Genomic DNA, 17,190 nt, shown 5'->3' on the forward strand with positions numbered 1-17,190 from the left:
AAAAAATATATTCTTCCAAAATCTTCCAAAAGGAAACTTGCAAAATTATTTTAAACATTTTCAAAAGTACATTACATGTGTAAATGAAAAATATAACCATTACTTTCCACCACTTTATGTTTGAATTTAACTTTGGAAACAGAACGTATAACTGTGGTTTAGATAAATGTTTGTTTTGGCTGTGTCTTTCACTATTGAACACATTTGTGATTCAATATCTTTTCAGTTATCGAACACACTTCCATTTGCTGTTCTGACCATTTGCACTCTGGTTCTAGGAATAGTCCTCTGGCACACAGGAGGAAAGACATTTCTGGAAGCAGCAGCAGCAGCAGTTAGTCTGACAGGAAGAGAAATGGATGCTCTGTATGTGCAATGATACCATCTGAGGAGTTAAAGAGCTGCTTGACAAGCCAATTCTATGGAGCGAGGAGCAGAAACGCTGCATTTCCCTGCCTTAACTGTGAAGCCCTCAAGGATCAGGTCCACGGTACGGCAAGAGGTGCAGCGCAAAGAATCGTACATTGATTTCATGCAGCCTTCCTCCAACTCTACCCCTCCAACCCCTCCACATGCACGGCTGTACGCAACTGGCTACTGTCAAAGCTTGTTATACAGTTAGCCAGCGTAAGGAAGAAGAGAAGAAATGTATTTATAGATGAATCAGATGAACTTATTAATAGATATCCTCTACACTGCAGGGAGATGGACCACAGACTTGTCTGTCCGTGCAGACACACACACACACACACACACACACACACACACAGATCTTGATGAAAAGCTTTGATGCTGATTTTATCTTATCTTTAACTGTTCCACACCATCTCCCAGAGGCAAATGCAAAAAAATAAAAGAAGATCTTCTTTATCGTCTCCACAAATATACATAAAAAAATGTCTTCCTCCTTTCGAGCTGAATCACTTAAGAACAGAAGACCAATCATCATATAGATGTTGTGCTGGTATCTGTATAACTATATGTAACGATTATTCCTACTTACATGAATGTTAGGACCTAATGTTTCCGACAGTGTCTGCCTCCACCAGCATGCCCAGTCCTTATTCTTCATCCTGTCGACCTCTCTTACCCAAGTACACAACTGGCCATCTATGTAAACTCAAAAGTGATTCATCAGATCAGGTCACCATCTTTTAGTGCCTCTCGCTCATGTAGGACCTTTTTAGAACTCTGCCCATTCTGCAGCTTCTTGTGCTGCAAGCTGTGAGCCACAATTTTGACATCTGTCCTGTTGCATTAGGATTTTATGCTGTTTGTGCCGTGGCACCTCGTCTGTGTGCATGTACAGATTTTTAATTGTCGTTCTTTATTTTTTATCACAGGTTTGGCATTGCTCTTGCTTGAGTCAATGGGGAGATGCTTCGCTGTTCATCACACAGTTTCTTTTTCAACTCAAAGTGATGTCCTTAAGAAAAAGGAAAAAATCCAGCAAAGACCTGACTCAGGACCTGAGAGATGCATCTGGACCTTCAGCTGATCCATCTACTGTTGGCCCAAGCCTCATCAGAAATGGTCTCCATGGAAGTGTGGCTGTCAAGAAGCCATTCTTAAGGAAGGGAAACAGGGAGAAAAGGCTGAGCTATGCCAAATGACACAAGAGGTGGACTGAAAATCAGTGGCAACAGGTCTTACGGAGGGATGAATCCTCCCCAGAGCACGGACCTCAACATTCAGAATCAGAATCTTAATTGTCATTGTGACAATGAGACATTGAAAAACGAAATTAAAGGTGGAAGTTTCCAGTGCATTTAAAATAAATAAAAATAAAATAAAATAAATTAAAAATACAAAAGTAAGAAAAATAGATAACAGATCAATTAAAAACTACAGAAACCTAACCTAACACGCATATATTGCACATGTCCTTAACTGTGTAAACATAAACATAAACCTGGGATATGCTGGATGGAAGGATGGAAATTATTAAAGTGATTAAGATGTAAAGATGTAAATAATGTATGTAAACATATTTGGACTAGATCAACTACTTAGTCTAGTAGCATTTAAACAGGTGGTGGCAGATGGATAGAAACTGTTTCTGAGTCTGTTTGTTCTTTTTTTCATGAAAGCAGACACTGAAACAGTGTGTGTCCAGGGTGAGATGAGTCCTGTAGGATCCTTTTAATGTTCCTGAGGCAGCAGGAACTGTGCAGTTCTTCAATTGAGGGGAGAAGGCAACCAACTGTCTGCTGGGTAGCCTTCTCAATTCCTTGGATCTTTTTCTTCTGTGCAGCTAGAAAACCAAGCACAGACACAGTAGGTCAGGATGCTCTCTACTGTGCAGTGATAGAAGGACACCAACAGTCTCTCAGGGATGTAGTTATTTGTAAGAACCCTCAGGAAGTAGAGCCTTCTTTACTAGTTCAGCAGTGTGAGCTCCCCAGGTAAGGTCCTCGCTGATGTTGACTCCTAGGAAGCGGAAGCCTGAGACCCTCTCCACACAGTACTCATTGATAGTGAGTGGCTGGATAATGTCATTTCTCTTCCTGAAATCCACTATCAGCTCCTTTGTCTTTGTAGTGTTGTGAAGCAAGTTGTGACTCTGACACCACACTGTCAGCCATTCCACCTCATTCCTGTAGGCGGACTCATCCCCCCCCAGGAGATGAGTCCTACCAGTGTGGTGTCATCAGCAAATTTGATTACGGTGTTACTGTGGTGTGGAGGGGTGCAGTTGTGAGAGTAAAGGGTGTAGAGCAGGGGGCTTGTGCTCAGGTTGATGGCTGTGGAGAAGTGGGAGCCCACTCTAACACTGTGTAGGGACAGGAAATTCCTAATCCAGAGGTAAATGGAGTATGGAAGTCCTATGTCCAGGAGTTTGGTCACCACTCTGTGGGGGAAGATGGTATTGAAGGCAGAGCTGAAGTCTATGAAGAGCATCTGTGTTTAGCTCCCCTGCTTTTCCAGGTGGGACAAGACAGCATACAGCTGTGTGGGATCATCTTGGCAGAGAAGGGAACAAAAGGCAGCCAACATCCAAAGAAGAGCTTTGGGATGTCCTTCAAGAAGCCTGGAGAACTATTCCTGAAGATGACTTAAAGAAATGACAGAAAGCTTGTCTAATGGGGTTCAGGCTGTGTTGGAGAATGAAGGTGCTCAGACCAAATGTTGACTTTCAAGCTCCTTAGAAATGTACAAACTCCATTTCTGTCTCATATACTATATTTCTATAGATGTGTGGACATATTTCAAAACTTTTGCAATGAACTGCTTCAAAGTTTAACATATTTACCCAGATATGTTTCACAAAGTTTATTATTATTTATGTTGTCTGGCAAATTTAAAATCTGCACTTTTATTTGTTTGTTGTGAAGAGAGGTTTTCTCTCATCCTATGTGTGGGTTAACTTTATGCACGGTCTGACCCATCACTGAAATGGCATCTATTTTCTAATTTTTTAAAGCTTCTTCTGTTAATGGTAGTACATCTCTTTCCATACCTGCAAAGTACATGTTCGCTAGTGTTTCTACTGCATCAACTTTTGATACTCTCCTCCATCTTCATGAGGCTGCTAAAGGACATTCCTTACCATATTTGACACATCCCAGTCCAAAACTGAAAAAATGTGGTGTTTACAGGTTATTTTAGAACCTTGCTCAGTTGCAATGATTAAACATCTACTTGCATTTAGGCTGTACTTCAGAGCCCACATTTTTAATACCTTTTCTGGACTATTTGTTCTCATCACAGTTTCATATTTTAGAAGGTTTGATGGCATTGTGTACAGCTTATACAATCAATGTACCCAGACCCAACTGTCTTTCTTTGTTGTCCCAACACAATTTTGCAGGTCACTGCATATTATTTTTATGATAAATTAGCAATTAGGAATAATTGTTGCTTTATATGTTTAGCAATTTCTATATAACAACCATATTGATCTCCCACTGTATTATTACATGCTTAATGTTCCATATCTTTAAATTTAACACCATCTTTTGATTAGATTTTGTTTGTATGGTTCTTGCCTCCATGTTATAAAGACAGGAAGAAAGACATAAAGACATGAAATCAGTCATTTAACATCCAGAGTCTGTTATTCTAATTAAAAATTCTCTAAAAAAAAAATAATCAGACCTTAAAGTGTATTTTGTTATTCCTGAAAAAGCTAATCAGAAAGCTTTTTTTCACCACCAACACCCTAAATGACATTATTATTGAGCCGAGACAAGCAGCGAACTGCAGTGTTCAGGGTGGAGAAACAGCTGAAGTTGATTCTCAGTCAGTGAGCCAGCTAACGACTCATACTTGTACTGCTGTACCAGACCTCCAGTCCTTAATTGTTGGAAACTACCTTGATATCTACTGTTAATTTCCTCTGAGCTTGTTCACTGCTGTCGCAGCATACTCCAGAGTACATCAGTGAACTGTAACATCACTGTTGGGTGTGGTTACGGGGGCAGCAGTGTCACTCTTTAAATCTGTCCAATTCTTAATACTCTAATACTTAATAGAGCTGAAGAAGTGGATTAAGCTAATGACACAATAATGACTGGTTGCAAAAATGTATTAACTCAAAGTGTCAAAGATGCCTTGTTTGTAACCATGTCAAAGTTTCCTTATCTGCTCATCCGTGCAGCTTGGCTGATGTAAATTTCGTCATCTGTGTCAGGACACGAGGATCTATCGAGTCCATCTGCGGCCGACTGCATGTAGCCTAAGTATTTGTAACATCACGGACAGAGAGCATCGGCTTCGTGTGCATCTGGAATGATCTCCTTTCAGAAAAAAAACCAAACATATCTGACAAAGAAGATGAGAAACAGAAGAAAAACATGGACACTTGGTTTGATGATAGAAGTTGCAGGAGAATCGCTCCAAATACATGCGGGACGATTAGGTGCAGCGGTCTGCAGTCTCCCAAATAGTTTGCAGAAGTAGAAACCATGCAACCAGATTTAGTTTTTCATTAGAGAAGTTGATGCAGTTTTAATGGAACTCTATTGAAGCAAAAGACTCTTTTGTGACAAACTCCCAGCAGCCATCAGTAGGCATGCACTTTAAGGAGCTTCTTCATTGGCTTCATGTCTCAGACATGGTGGCTACATTCATCTTTTATAATCACTCTACTGTATGATGGTAAGCTACGGAAACTCAGTATCTTTTTGCTCCAGTGTCCCCAAATGTCAACTAATTCAGTTACAATTCAGATTTTCTACGGAAATTAAAGTCCCTAAAACTGTAGTAACTCAATCACGTCTTCCTTTGTATGGTTGTTTCCTAAACTTCCTGCCAACGGAAACACAATTTTGATGTGTTACATAAGACATATGTTTTTTTTTACATCATTTGTGCTGAACACACACATTTATTTGTATAAAGTGTTGTCTTTTACCAGAGTTCAGCAGTATCTAAAGGAGAAATATGCTAAAAGGCCAATAAACTTGGGTCAATGCTAACAATTTGAATTCAACAAGTACTAGATGGGTTGGCATGAAATTGTATGCAACTATTTAAGATCTCTGGCTAATTTTCTTACTTTTCAACAAGGGTAATGGGGTTATTTTAGGCTAAATAATCCAACAACTGTTATTTGGTTATTAAATTTAACACAAACAAATCATTATTCTCATAGCTAATCATGTTAGTAATCCTTTAAAGGCAGACTAGCAGTTACTGATGCTGCATTCAAACTCAAACTTTCCTCTTTCCTGTAGAAGAGGAGGCTAGACCCTAGCTAGTAGCAGAACAAAGCATTAAATCTGAGAAATAAAATATTGTTTACCGAATGGTTTATACATAAAAAACATAATCAACCTTCACTTAAGGAAGATGCTGCATCTTTAGAATTTATGTAAAACTTCTTCCTTCTTCAGACAGAGTGAGTCTGTGTATCACAAAAGTTGACATTTATGAGGAGGTAGGTGGAACTGTTTATCATGTTTTGTTGTCCTTACATCATTCATAGACTACATTTCATTTTCCAGGTTTCCACCTCCCAACCCTATCTATTGCATTCTCATTGGCTTCAGCTCCCATTCATTCAGAATATCAAGTGTATCAGATATTCGATCAGAGTGGGACTCACAATTCTTGCCTCTGAAATGTTCACACAAAGCGATTGATGGCCACCGCTCAAACCTAGTGTTGCCTCGGGTCTGGGCAACGTTTGTCTGTAATGTGAAAATATGGCTAAACTTTTTGCAGTCTGCCCTAAAGTTTTAGTTGAGTGCCATCACAATCTGTTCAAAACTGATGACATCAGCTGGAATTATTGTCCATTGCTAATTAGCAAAAATGCCAACAATCGTAACTAAGATAATGAATATAAAGTATTACTCTCTCTCATTTCTATTTGAATTGATGTATCTCAGAACAGCCCCAAGAGTGCAAGGCATGTCTGAATCTCTGCCTCATTTTCTTTAACTTTTAATAAATTATAACGAACAATACTTTCCAAAATACTTTTGTTTTTCTTATGTCTTATTTTTACAGATAAACACTACACTGGTGTTTCCAGTAAGAAAGGCAGTATCTTGAAAGGCCTTGCGAGACCTCTGCCTGATAGTTAGATGGTTTATTTTGTCTGCACGTCCATCCATCTTTTCATCATCTCAGAGTTTACATGGACAATAAATCATGCAAGCTGCTCACTCTGCCATCCCCTAAATTCTAAGAGTGTGCACACACACTCGCATGATCTCAGTCTATGCATCTGTTGGCTATGCATTACGCATTTAAGAGTGCTTGGATGATGTCTAATCGGTCCAAGGCTGAAGACTGCTGATGCTTTGCCCGTTCAAGGACACTCTACATCTACACTGCAAGCCCAATGTAATATAAACATCCCAAAGTGTCATTCTGATATAAACATGTGCACGTGGCGACTCACGCAGCTGGTCATGTGCGTTTGACCTTATGACTTCCCCTCAAGCTCAGAGCAAAGGCCGAAGTGATGTGTAAGCAGATCAGAGGAACCCAGAGAGGAGGCAACTGGAGCAGGGTGAAGAGTGTCGATGTGTGATACGATGATAATCTCCCATCCTTCGCTTACCATTTTCCTCCTCCATTCTCGTCTCCTTGAGCCCTACACCCCTCACATCCATCCACATTACTCACTTTTCCCTGCCCCTCTGATTCCTTCCCATCTGATGGTTAATTCATGGAGCCTGGCTGAACATGCACCCTCTCCATTATTAATATAACATTAGGGAGACAGAGGGAGGTGGAGAGAAGAGGGAGGCGGAGGGAAGGAGACCCAGAGGAGGGGAAAAGAAAAAAAGTGGGAGACAGTGAATAGGACAGATGGTGAACAGAAGAGAAGCGCAAGGAAGTCAAAGAATTAGCGAGAGGGTGAGAAAGGGAGATGGACAGAAGAAGAGATGGAGTTGGAAAAGAGGGGGAAAAAAAAGAGAGGATGACAGGACTGGAACAAATGGAGTGAGAAGCTGCCAGATTTTCCCCAGTAGGTACAGAAAGAGGGAGAAAAAAACTGGACAAGTGACAGATGAGAGGGGAGAGAATGTATCAGGAGGAGGAATATTGCATGACATGTGATGCTACTGGGATGCATGTGACACGTCTTGTCAGGAGAAGAGAAGCAGAAAGCTCAGGCACAAGAGGAAAAAATGGAGGGAAGACAGACAGAGAGACTCAGATGTGTCAAAACTGATCATATGACTTTGACTTCTTCATCCTGGACACACACACACACACACAAACGGGACAGTCAGACCTGATTTTGTAGGATACACAAAAAAATGGTAGGTAAGCCAACACTCATCTGCTAAAAATATCCAGTCTTAGAAGCTTTGTGAGATAAAGAGAAAGAAAATTAGAGCAGACTTTAATAGTATTCATAGTGTCCTGGCAGGCACACTTAAAGTTTACTTTCTGAAATCTAAAGAGAAACGACTTTATAACTCAGACTGTAGGATGGATCTACTGTACAGATGGGGGGGAATGGGGTAAGACAAGCCTTTTTTTGTGTCTTACACAAGTGTGCTCCTCAAGACAAGGCAAAATGAGAGCTTCTAACAATATTTCAGGATGTTTACACCGTAACACTGTGTATGACTGTAGATGATCAGAATTAATCAATGGCGAAGGTTTCTACAAATATGGCTTCTTGAAAATAAGAAAGATGATAAATTACAACACTGATGACAGGACATGAAAGAACTTGGTGTGGCTTTATCACCTTGTGGTTAACCCACCCCTCTCAGCTCCTTCCTCAACTGATAATGATCAGTGAAATGTCCCAAAGTGTCAAAGTAAGGGTGGGATTAACCATGACCCCGGGTGAGCAGTCATTTGTTCCTAAGGGGCTGGATGAATATGATAAGCTTTTCATCCTCATGGGGAAGGCAGATGACCAGTTTCAGTGAGCACACCGGGAGCTCTGTTCCTCTTTGTGTCCAGTGTTCTGTGCCAAGCCACCCAAAGAGGTTTTGGCATGAGCTCTGTGGCCACATCTCTCATTAAAAAAAAACCAACAAATTAAATGTATAAATAGTTGTCTATTTAGCTTTGATTGCTTCCAAACAGCTTAATGCTAAATTTTTAACAAACATTACTCAAACAGGAGGACATTACAACATTACAGTGATCCTCTGGGGATCACTTTCAGCTGAGGACCGACAATCATTTGGTCTTTTAATGAATAATTTGGCAGCAGGAGGATGTGTGTGTTCATTGTAATGAAGGAATATGTCACTCTGTGAAACAGTGAGGCTCACTGATTTTGTTTTAACAGTTTTTTGGAAATCAATGGAGCTCTGAGATACAGGAAGAAGATAAAAAAAAAAAACCCAGGTGAAAAATATGGAATTACCACTCTTGGAAGATGTTCATTCAGCAGTTTAATTTTGTAGAAATAAAACAAAATCAATAAATCTATATTTAACAATATATCACAATGAACATCCTCCATGAGCTTTGATTCAATTTATTTCTGCCATGTCAGATAATCTTTGATACATAGACTGCATTGTCGATATCATCAAGTCATTGTTTACTTTTTATGAAATTCACTTCCATTAAAAAGTTGAAACAGAGTAGAACAGACTCGGCAGAATATGAATTGTTTAATTCTAAGAGCAGACAGAAGATCATGGCCTTGCATATTTCACAGCTACTCGGTAGAAGTTTAATAAAACAACCGTATTTAAACTATAATTCATGAGAAGATCTCTATAAATGGCAGCACTGCAAAAACACACAAGACTTAATAATAAACCACGAGGCACTTACACTGATAATTATCCAGCTCTAAACATGATGTGCTAAGACTGAAGTTGAACAAGCTATTCAGCCAATCAGTGCAGTCAAATTGGGAATATACTTTTAGTACAATAATATGGAATGTCAAGATGAGTTTTGAATTTAAACTACAAAGGACAAAGATAAGTATCCAAGGGAGAAAATCCAGTAGTTATTAAGATTTACCTGAAGCCACTGATTTAATGCATTTTAATGAATATGTTGGAAATATTAATTGAGTTATTCATGATAACTGGATATTGAATTTTAGGCCTCTTCATAAAATTCATGCAGTGGTATTTGTAGTTAAAAATATGTCTGTGGAGTTTGCAGAGAACACGAGCACATCAGTAGTCTGAGTCCAAAAAGTGAGAAATGTCTCCCCTCTGCGGCAGAAGGCGGTACTGCAGGCGGGTTTCTCTCCGCTCCATACAAAGCGGTCTTTTTATCTCACATACAGACACACTCATCATCAAACACACCTGAACCTGACACTTGACTGCAGAGCAGCACACACTCATGTCCGTGCTGCGCAGACACACACACATATGTGTCGCGCGGCGGTTTTGTAGCCTTGTCCTTCAGATACACTTGGCCTCCATGTCGTAGAGCTGAAGTAGGTCTGAAATCACAGCGTCGATGTCTGGTTTGGTCACGTCCTCACACAGCACCTACACATCCACAAACACACAACACAAACTTGAGCTCCACACCTGACCTCAACAAAAGGGAGACATCAAAGCTTCAGATAAAATTTCATACGACCTGGATTTTATGGCTTTGAGGCAGAAAACCAGAACAAGCTTACCAGAACTTTCCTCAATTTGAATTTGGATTAGGGGACTTGTTGATTCAAAGCTGTGACTAAAGATGCCTTGTTTGTAAAATTGTGCAACTATAAAAAACACTTTCATATGCCAGAGGCTTTATATAATTTATATGAAAACGGCACATGAAATCAGTTCAAACAGTGTCAGGCAAACTGATTTTCTTTCTGAAATTCATCACTTTTAGATACTGCTCATCTGCCTCCATTTAATCCACCTCGACCATATTGTTGGCAAAACGTGACGCTCCTCTCCTGTTGTTTTTGAATCCATGCACCCATTTTTCAAGATTTCTATGGAAGCAGTTCTACTGAAGGAAAACTCCATTACAGGTGAAGGATTTCATTAGTCTGAATATTAGTAGAAAAGGACCTAAAGCTCCATGAAGTTTGTTTGATTCTCTGAAGAAGGCTTGAACGGACCTAAAGGAGCGACAGGCCTACCACAGGTCAACAGTGAAGACAGCGGGGACACAATTCTCTGAACATTTCAGAAATTCAGCCTAAAGTGAATTAACTTGATCACTATACTGACTTTAGACTCAGTTATTTCAGTTTTTTTGGTTAATCAGCGGGTAAATATGTCAAACGTAATTCTAAATACTATCAATAATAACCCCGAATACTACCCATAATGATTTTACTTAAAGGAAGTCCCCCCCCCCTCTTCGCTGTCACTTTGCTTGGATTGAAGCAACGGGAAGATTTGATGCAATCTGCTGGTTTCCTCTGCAAATCAAATTTTTATAACACATCTTTCGATAAACGCCAACATACTGAACAAGACTTTGGTGAACTAAATTAGATTGAACCAAATTATAGATCAAATGAACGTGAACTTGCTTGACTTCTTTGAACAGTGCCCTGAGATGACTGGCTGTAAATTTGCATGACATAAATGCACTGAATTGAATAATAAAATAAAGGATACGTAATGACTTCTGGTGAAAACTGATCCAAGTTGGTCACTCCAGACCAGAGACTGCGTGAAAGCAACATGATCGGCCAACTGTTTTCTGCTGAATATGTCAGATAATAATATAAAAGATGCATTAGTTATGAAAATGAAGCGCCTCGATCCTTTACATGCGACAGTAAATCGATGGCCAGTGGAGACACTACAGAGTGGGTTAAAGCAGCAAAGAAGTGGCAGAGCCACTCAAAAAGTCGGTCTCTCCAACCTGGGACGAAAATCGAACTTTGTGATACCAACTGTGCTGATTATTTCATGATATTTCAACCTCAAACCCGGTGGCGTTCCGATCAGCTGCTGCTGATAGAATGAAATACACAAAAATACACGACCGATGCTGCAGAAGCGACCGCTCGCTTTCTGGAAGCCCTTTTTCTCTTCGTCTGACAGCTTAACTGCTGCTACACATCAACTTACACTTCAGTTAATTTGTACTCCGACTGTTCAGCTGCTTCCAGCTAACAGACAGTTTAACTGCCGTCGCTGCCGTCACATCGACTGCTGCTTGGAGTCTACTCACCTCACTGCACCTCATCTCCAAAGGAAACATCAATAACTTCCGCAGTTTGAAATTGACTGCATTTACATGCTCTTTAGATGACAGTTTGACTGCTTTTATCTACTTATACTCTAACGGAGAGTCAGGCGATGACATGCAATATTTCAAATAAGTGGACATTGAAAGTAGAAGCAAAAGTTGGAAGCTAAAATTCCCCATCTGTAGGACGTCTCCATGTTGCCAAAACTTGGTATGAGGTAAGAATACTGCATGTATTTCCCACTCAGATAACATAAGAGTCCATCTCTTATATTCACACACTCTCTTCAGTCGGTGAGCACAAACACACACCTGCCACCACTCCTTCTCGCCGACAGGCAGCTCCACTCCGTAGCTGTTTAGGGCCAGGTACAGGGTCGCTATGGCAATGTGTTGTGGTGTATGGTGAATGCACATGGCTCCATGGTAACAGTCTCTCAGCAACGCCCAGGAAGTCTCTACCACAGGGGTTCGACACCAAGCGTGCCGATTTACAAGTGACTGCACAGACAGCAGGTAATGGAGTAAATACTGCGGGGGAAAAAAAAAAGAAGCAAAGAGAGGTTTTAGTTTGGTTTGGTTTAGAAAACAAGGCATTAATGTTGGAAAATTAATGCATTCGGAAAGCTGAACTCCTTAAAGATGACAGGCACTTCTGTGACTTAGCATTGGAGTGAATGCACGGGATACGTAAGGAATTATAAAATCAGAGCCTAAACGTAAACAAAGAGAAAAGATGAAGGTGAAATTTGAAGACGTTTCGACAGATTTCACCTCAGGTCTGAACACAAACACAGTGGGACATGCGTGACGGCATCAGGCAGTAACAGGGACAGACAAGGAGGCCGGACACTGAACAGAGAGGACAGGGACACACAGATATGCACACGAACACAGACGCTCCTACCTTGTGAGGGTGTTCAAAGGAGACGTGGAAGTTGAGCTGTCGGAGGATGAGGAGCTCGCACTGCACCACGCTGTCCCTCAGCTCCCAGAACTCCTTGTCACATTCTAAAGGAGCGCTGCCTTTGTTGAAGTACCTGTGAGCAGAATAGAAGGAGGGAGGTGGAAAGACTCAATGTGACCACTACAAAAAGCTGGGACATGCAGAACTATGTAGAAGTTTTCAGCCATCCCTCATTTCTTTATATATTGCTTGGAAAATGTATGTAAACATACAGCGTATCAGGAAAACAGAGTTTGTACATTTCTAAGGAGCTTTAAAAGGTAATATTTGGTCTGAGCTCCTTTATTCTCCAACACAGCCTGAACGCTCTCAGACAAGCTTTCTGTCATTTCTTTAAGTAGTCTTCAGGAATAGTTCTCCAGGCTTCTTGTAGGACATTCCAAAGCTCTTCTTTGGATGTTTGCTGCCTTTTGTTCTGTTCTCTGTCAGGATGATCCCACACTGCTTCAATGATGTTGAGGTCTGGGCTCTGGGGAGGATTCATCCCTCTATAAGACCTGTTGCCACTTGACAGCCACCCTTCCATGGAGACCATTTCTGATGAGGCTTGGACCAACAGTAGATGGATCAGCTGAAGGTCCAGATGTGTCAGGTCTTTGCTGGATTTTTTCCTCTTTCTTAAAGACATCACTTTCAGATACTGTTCATCTGCTGTAGATAGTTTTTAGGCCTGACACATCTTCTTTTGTCCTCCACTTGTCCAGTTTCCTCAAATATTTTAAGGACACACTGCACACCGTGCTGAGATATGCCACGTTTTCAGCTAATTGCTCTTTGAGAATCACCTTGTTGGTGCAAAAATACTATTTTATGTCTGTCAAACTGTTATTTTTGGTATTTTTCTTTAGATTCAGCTAAAAAAAAAAAAGGTAAGAATCTGTGTCTTTGTGGCAGGCTGCAATTTAAAATGGCTTCTTTGCCAAGTTGCCGAAGACACAACACTGGTTCACCCCTTGAGTTAGGTGCCTTCTTTATTCTTGAAAGATTCATAGGTCAGTCTTAAACGACACATTCCTCTGAAAAAGGTCAGGTTTAAGGGACTGGACTAAAAGTGAGGAAAAAAGTAGCCAACGTTCAAAGAAAAAGTTGGCAAGACTCAAAGTCTTTTTCCGTCAAAATGTCAGAAAACTTGTCTTCTCTGTCACAACGTAACTCTAATGTCAAACCGACGAGTGCGGGAATGACTTGCGGAGCTCACGGTTGCAAAACCGTGTCATTAAGACTTACAAGTTTTGCCCCAATAGCAGTAATTCAAGACCGAGTTTCAGTTCATTTTTCGGATTGAACGTCACACTGAACATCACCGTGGCAACCTCAACCGTCAACCAGAGCTCACAGCTGAGAGAACATCAGCATTTTTGCTCATCTGTTTCCTCTTTATACACACATTGTTACATCCAGCTTAAACTATTTGGAGCAGCAGGAGAAATGTCTCCAGAACATGCATTGCCAAGTTTTAATTCAATCTTAACATCTGTATTATCACTGGCTTCTCTTCTCAAATTACTACAAAACAGTTGCTTTATAACAGAGAAGTACAGAGTAGCTGCAGTATTTTTGCTCTCAGCAATGAGATTTATTCCATCCAGTCTTTACCATGAACATTACCTGTGGCTTACGTTGATGATGTCACGGGTCCGGATGTGCTGCTCCTCCACTTTTCCCGCCAGGTACACACAGCTCATGGCCACCAGGTAGGGTTCATACACATGGATGCTGAAGCGCTGGAAGAAACGATGATACAGCACGCAGGCAGTGGCCACTGGAACCGAGCGCATACCGAGCTTCACTCCTGAGCAACAAAGCAGGGAGCAGCACCAAGCTCTTAGAGGGTTCCGACCTTCATCATCTCCAGGAGATACATTCACACACGTTCATAAATCAAACATTAACTAAATCCAACAGGAATTTGGGAGTCTTTGCTGGAATGACCCCGACTCAAAATACAAGTTCCTAACTTTTTTTGACATCATCAGAACCTACTTCCATTAAATACAAATTGGTGTACAGGAACTAAAGTAGATCAGAGGCGTAAAAGCAAAGGCTAAAAGCTAAACAAGGACAGCTTGGTGGATCAGACATAGGGCGGCTCAGAAGACAGGGTTGTACTTTAATCAGATGGTTATCCTGTTCCATCCCCCCCCAAAGTGCCAAAAATTGCATTTCAAGCAACAGCACCTAGAACTTAAACAGCATGGGGCCTTTTTCAAGAGCTAAAATATGATGTCAGCAATGGGTCTTTTTACATTCCTACTGAGATCTAAAGTACATCGTTAATCAGGCAAATTCAGTCCACTGAACAGTCCGTACTGCTGTTGTGATCAGAGCCGCCAACACAGACAGTTAAACCAGGAAGTTTAACCGTATTAACTCAAAATGTGCTCTTGTTCAGTGGTTCCACAGTCTGTGGATGCTTTTATTTGTGCAACAAACAGAGATTAACGCTTTATTGCTGCGATTTCACTGCTTTCTTGCGACAGCTCGCCGTGCACGCTGTCATCTCAGCTGTGTAAAGCAGGCTGTTTCCGAGCAGTACACCTAATCCAGAATTAAAAGATGTTATCACTCAAAAATGTGCAAGAGGCAGACGGGAATTAAACAAAAGTGTTTTTTTATTCTTGAAGATATTTCACCTCTAAGCCCATGGGCCTCTTCACTTCTAAACTAGTTGGTGGAGGAGTCAGATTTTCCAGCTTTATTTGGGGGAAAAAACATCTATGAGGGGGGTGGGGGTGGTTTCAGATATCACCTTCTCATCACTTACAATGCAGCCATGACTCTCTTCTCCAGGCGGTTTGGATTGTGTGACCAAAACTTGCTTGTTTAAGTGGGTAAACAACTCACACGTTAGAATGAATTAAACGGACCATTAGACGTTCAGCTGCATATATATATACATATACACATATAATGTTTATCTCAGATAGTGATTGGAACAGTAACGTGGTTTTGGGTTTCTTGTATTTCTACTCTAGTTTCTTGCTGGGGGCTTATTTTCACAGACCCGGTTACTTGTTTCTGCCACAAGATCTGGCAACATTGCTCTGACACATGGGTCAGGTTGAAGATTCTGGAAGTATTTACATATCAGCCAAGAATATAGCTGTTAGAATGCTCCAAATGCCAAAGAAAAGAGCTCCTTCTTTATAATCTCATTTGGCACATAACACACAGGCCCATCTTTGTGAAAGAAAGGAGATCATTCTGGCCCACAATTCCTTGCCATGACAGCTTTCATAGCGATGCTCAATCATTTTCATGTCATTGTACTAACTGCGTGGCTAAATGTGAGGACAGGAGGGATAGCAGCCTGTGAGAACACAACATACAACAACACATTAAAGTATATGGAGCACTTCTTGTAGGATTTTTATTGGACATTTGTCATTTCAGTGCTGCAGACCCACATCGCAGCTTAGTGTCAGTGAGGTTGAATTCTCAGAACAGTGTGAAATTCTTAGGAATAGTTCCTGCCTCCTTTCCTTAACTATCTTAATAGATGATAGAAGATCGTTTTTTGATCATTTGAGCGGACCCGTAGTTTAGCCACAAGATCCTGGTGTCGAAATGGAGGCAGCTGACGAAGAGGACCTCCTAACAGACCTTTAACCTTGAGCATAAGAAGTAAATCCGAAGTTGCCTCTTAAGGCAGGTGAGCATCTCTCATGGCTGCTCTGCCACTGATTTGTGTACATGAAACTCAATTAAAAACAATTAAAAATTAAGAATTTTACCTCTAAGGTACATACTTTTAAATATTAATGCAAAACTTTGCCACAAGAAGTCAATATCGTAACTTTTAATCTAACATGCCGGCAGAAGAAGACGTAACTCCACCACCACGTTGACACACTCGCAGCACCCACCTGCCTCCATTATGAAGCGACACACGCGAAAGTGAGTTCTCATGTCCCGGGTGGGGTCAGAGTCGGCGCCAGAGTCCCTCCTATCCGCAAACCTGGCTGCTTCGTTCGGGGTGGCAGATGACCGAGAGGACGGACCCTCCATGTCGGCTGGACCATAGGAACGAAAAGCCAGCCTGTCTACGAGATTCCAGGAGACAACTGAGACTTTATCTTTAACTGAATATGAGCTAACCCCGATGTGATGCAAACTTACTCTGTATGTGGTCCTAATTAGGGGGAAACTGAGCATAAATGCTGCAAAATAGCTTCTAGTTGGTTAGCTACTAGCAAACGTTCCTTCACAAACTGAGCATAAATGCTGCAAAATAGCTTCTAGTTGGTTAGCTACTAGCAAACGTTCATTCACGTTTCTTACCGGAAGAAAAACATCAAGGCTTCCGATCAGTAACTTCACAATAAATAGCTTCTAAAATTATTATTATTATTTTAAAGAAATGCTTATAATCGCAGTTTTAGTAAACAATACTAAGGGGAACCAGTGTGAAAGAAACTAAAGGCATATTTAAATATAGTGTCTAAATACGATGCTTTTTGTGGAGGAAAACTCCTCCGAAATATCCAAACTATAAAAGTTTTAATTTGAGATGCACTTATAATAACTTAAACCTTTAGCTTTCAGTTATTTTATAATGAATCTAAACGGTCCTAAATTATGTTCTAATTCATTCAAAAACGTTTCAAATGTCTCTGGTCAACAATTTCCGGTTTTATCTGCCAATGTAAAAGTCTTACAAAACG

General features: G+C 40.7%; 1 protein-coding gene across 1 annotated transcript; it reads right to left on the reverse strand.

Moving 5' to 3' along the window:
• Positions 1–9,028: 9,028 nt before the first annotated feature.
• On the reverse strand, positions 9,029–16,782 carry ccnq (cyclin Q). Its single transcript, XM_072367715.1, has 5 exons — positions 16,393–16,782; positions 14,135–14,318; positions 12,467–12,599; positions 11,872–12,090; positions 9,029–9,893 (listed from the first exon to the last, which is right to left on the reverse strand). Exons 1-5 carry the CDS (start codon positions 16,679–16,681, stop codon positions 9,804–9,806), a joined length of 915 nt encoding a protein of 304 aa, XP_072223816.1. The 5' UTR covers positions 16,682–16,782; the 3' UTR covers positions 9,029–9,803.
• Positions 16,783–17,190: the final 408 nt, after the last annotated feature.

Source organism: Leuresthes tenuis, unplaced genomic scaffold, assembly GCF_036924035.1.
Source record: "Leuresthes tenuis unplaced genomic scaffold, fLeuTen1.0.hap1 SCAF_16, whole genome shotgun sequence".
Lineage (NCBI taxonomy): Eukaryota > Metazoa > Chordata > Actinopteri > Atheriniformes > Atherinopsidae > Leuresthes > Leuresthes tenuis.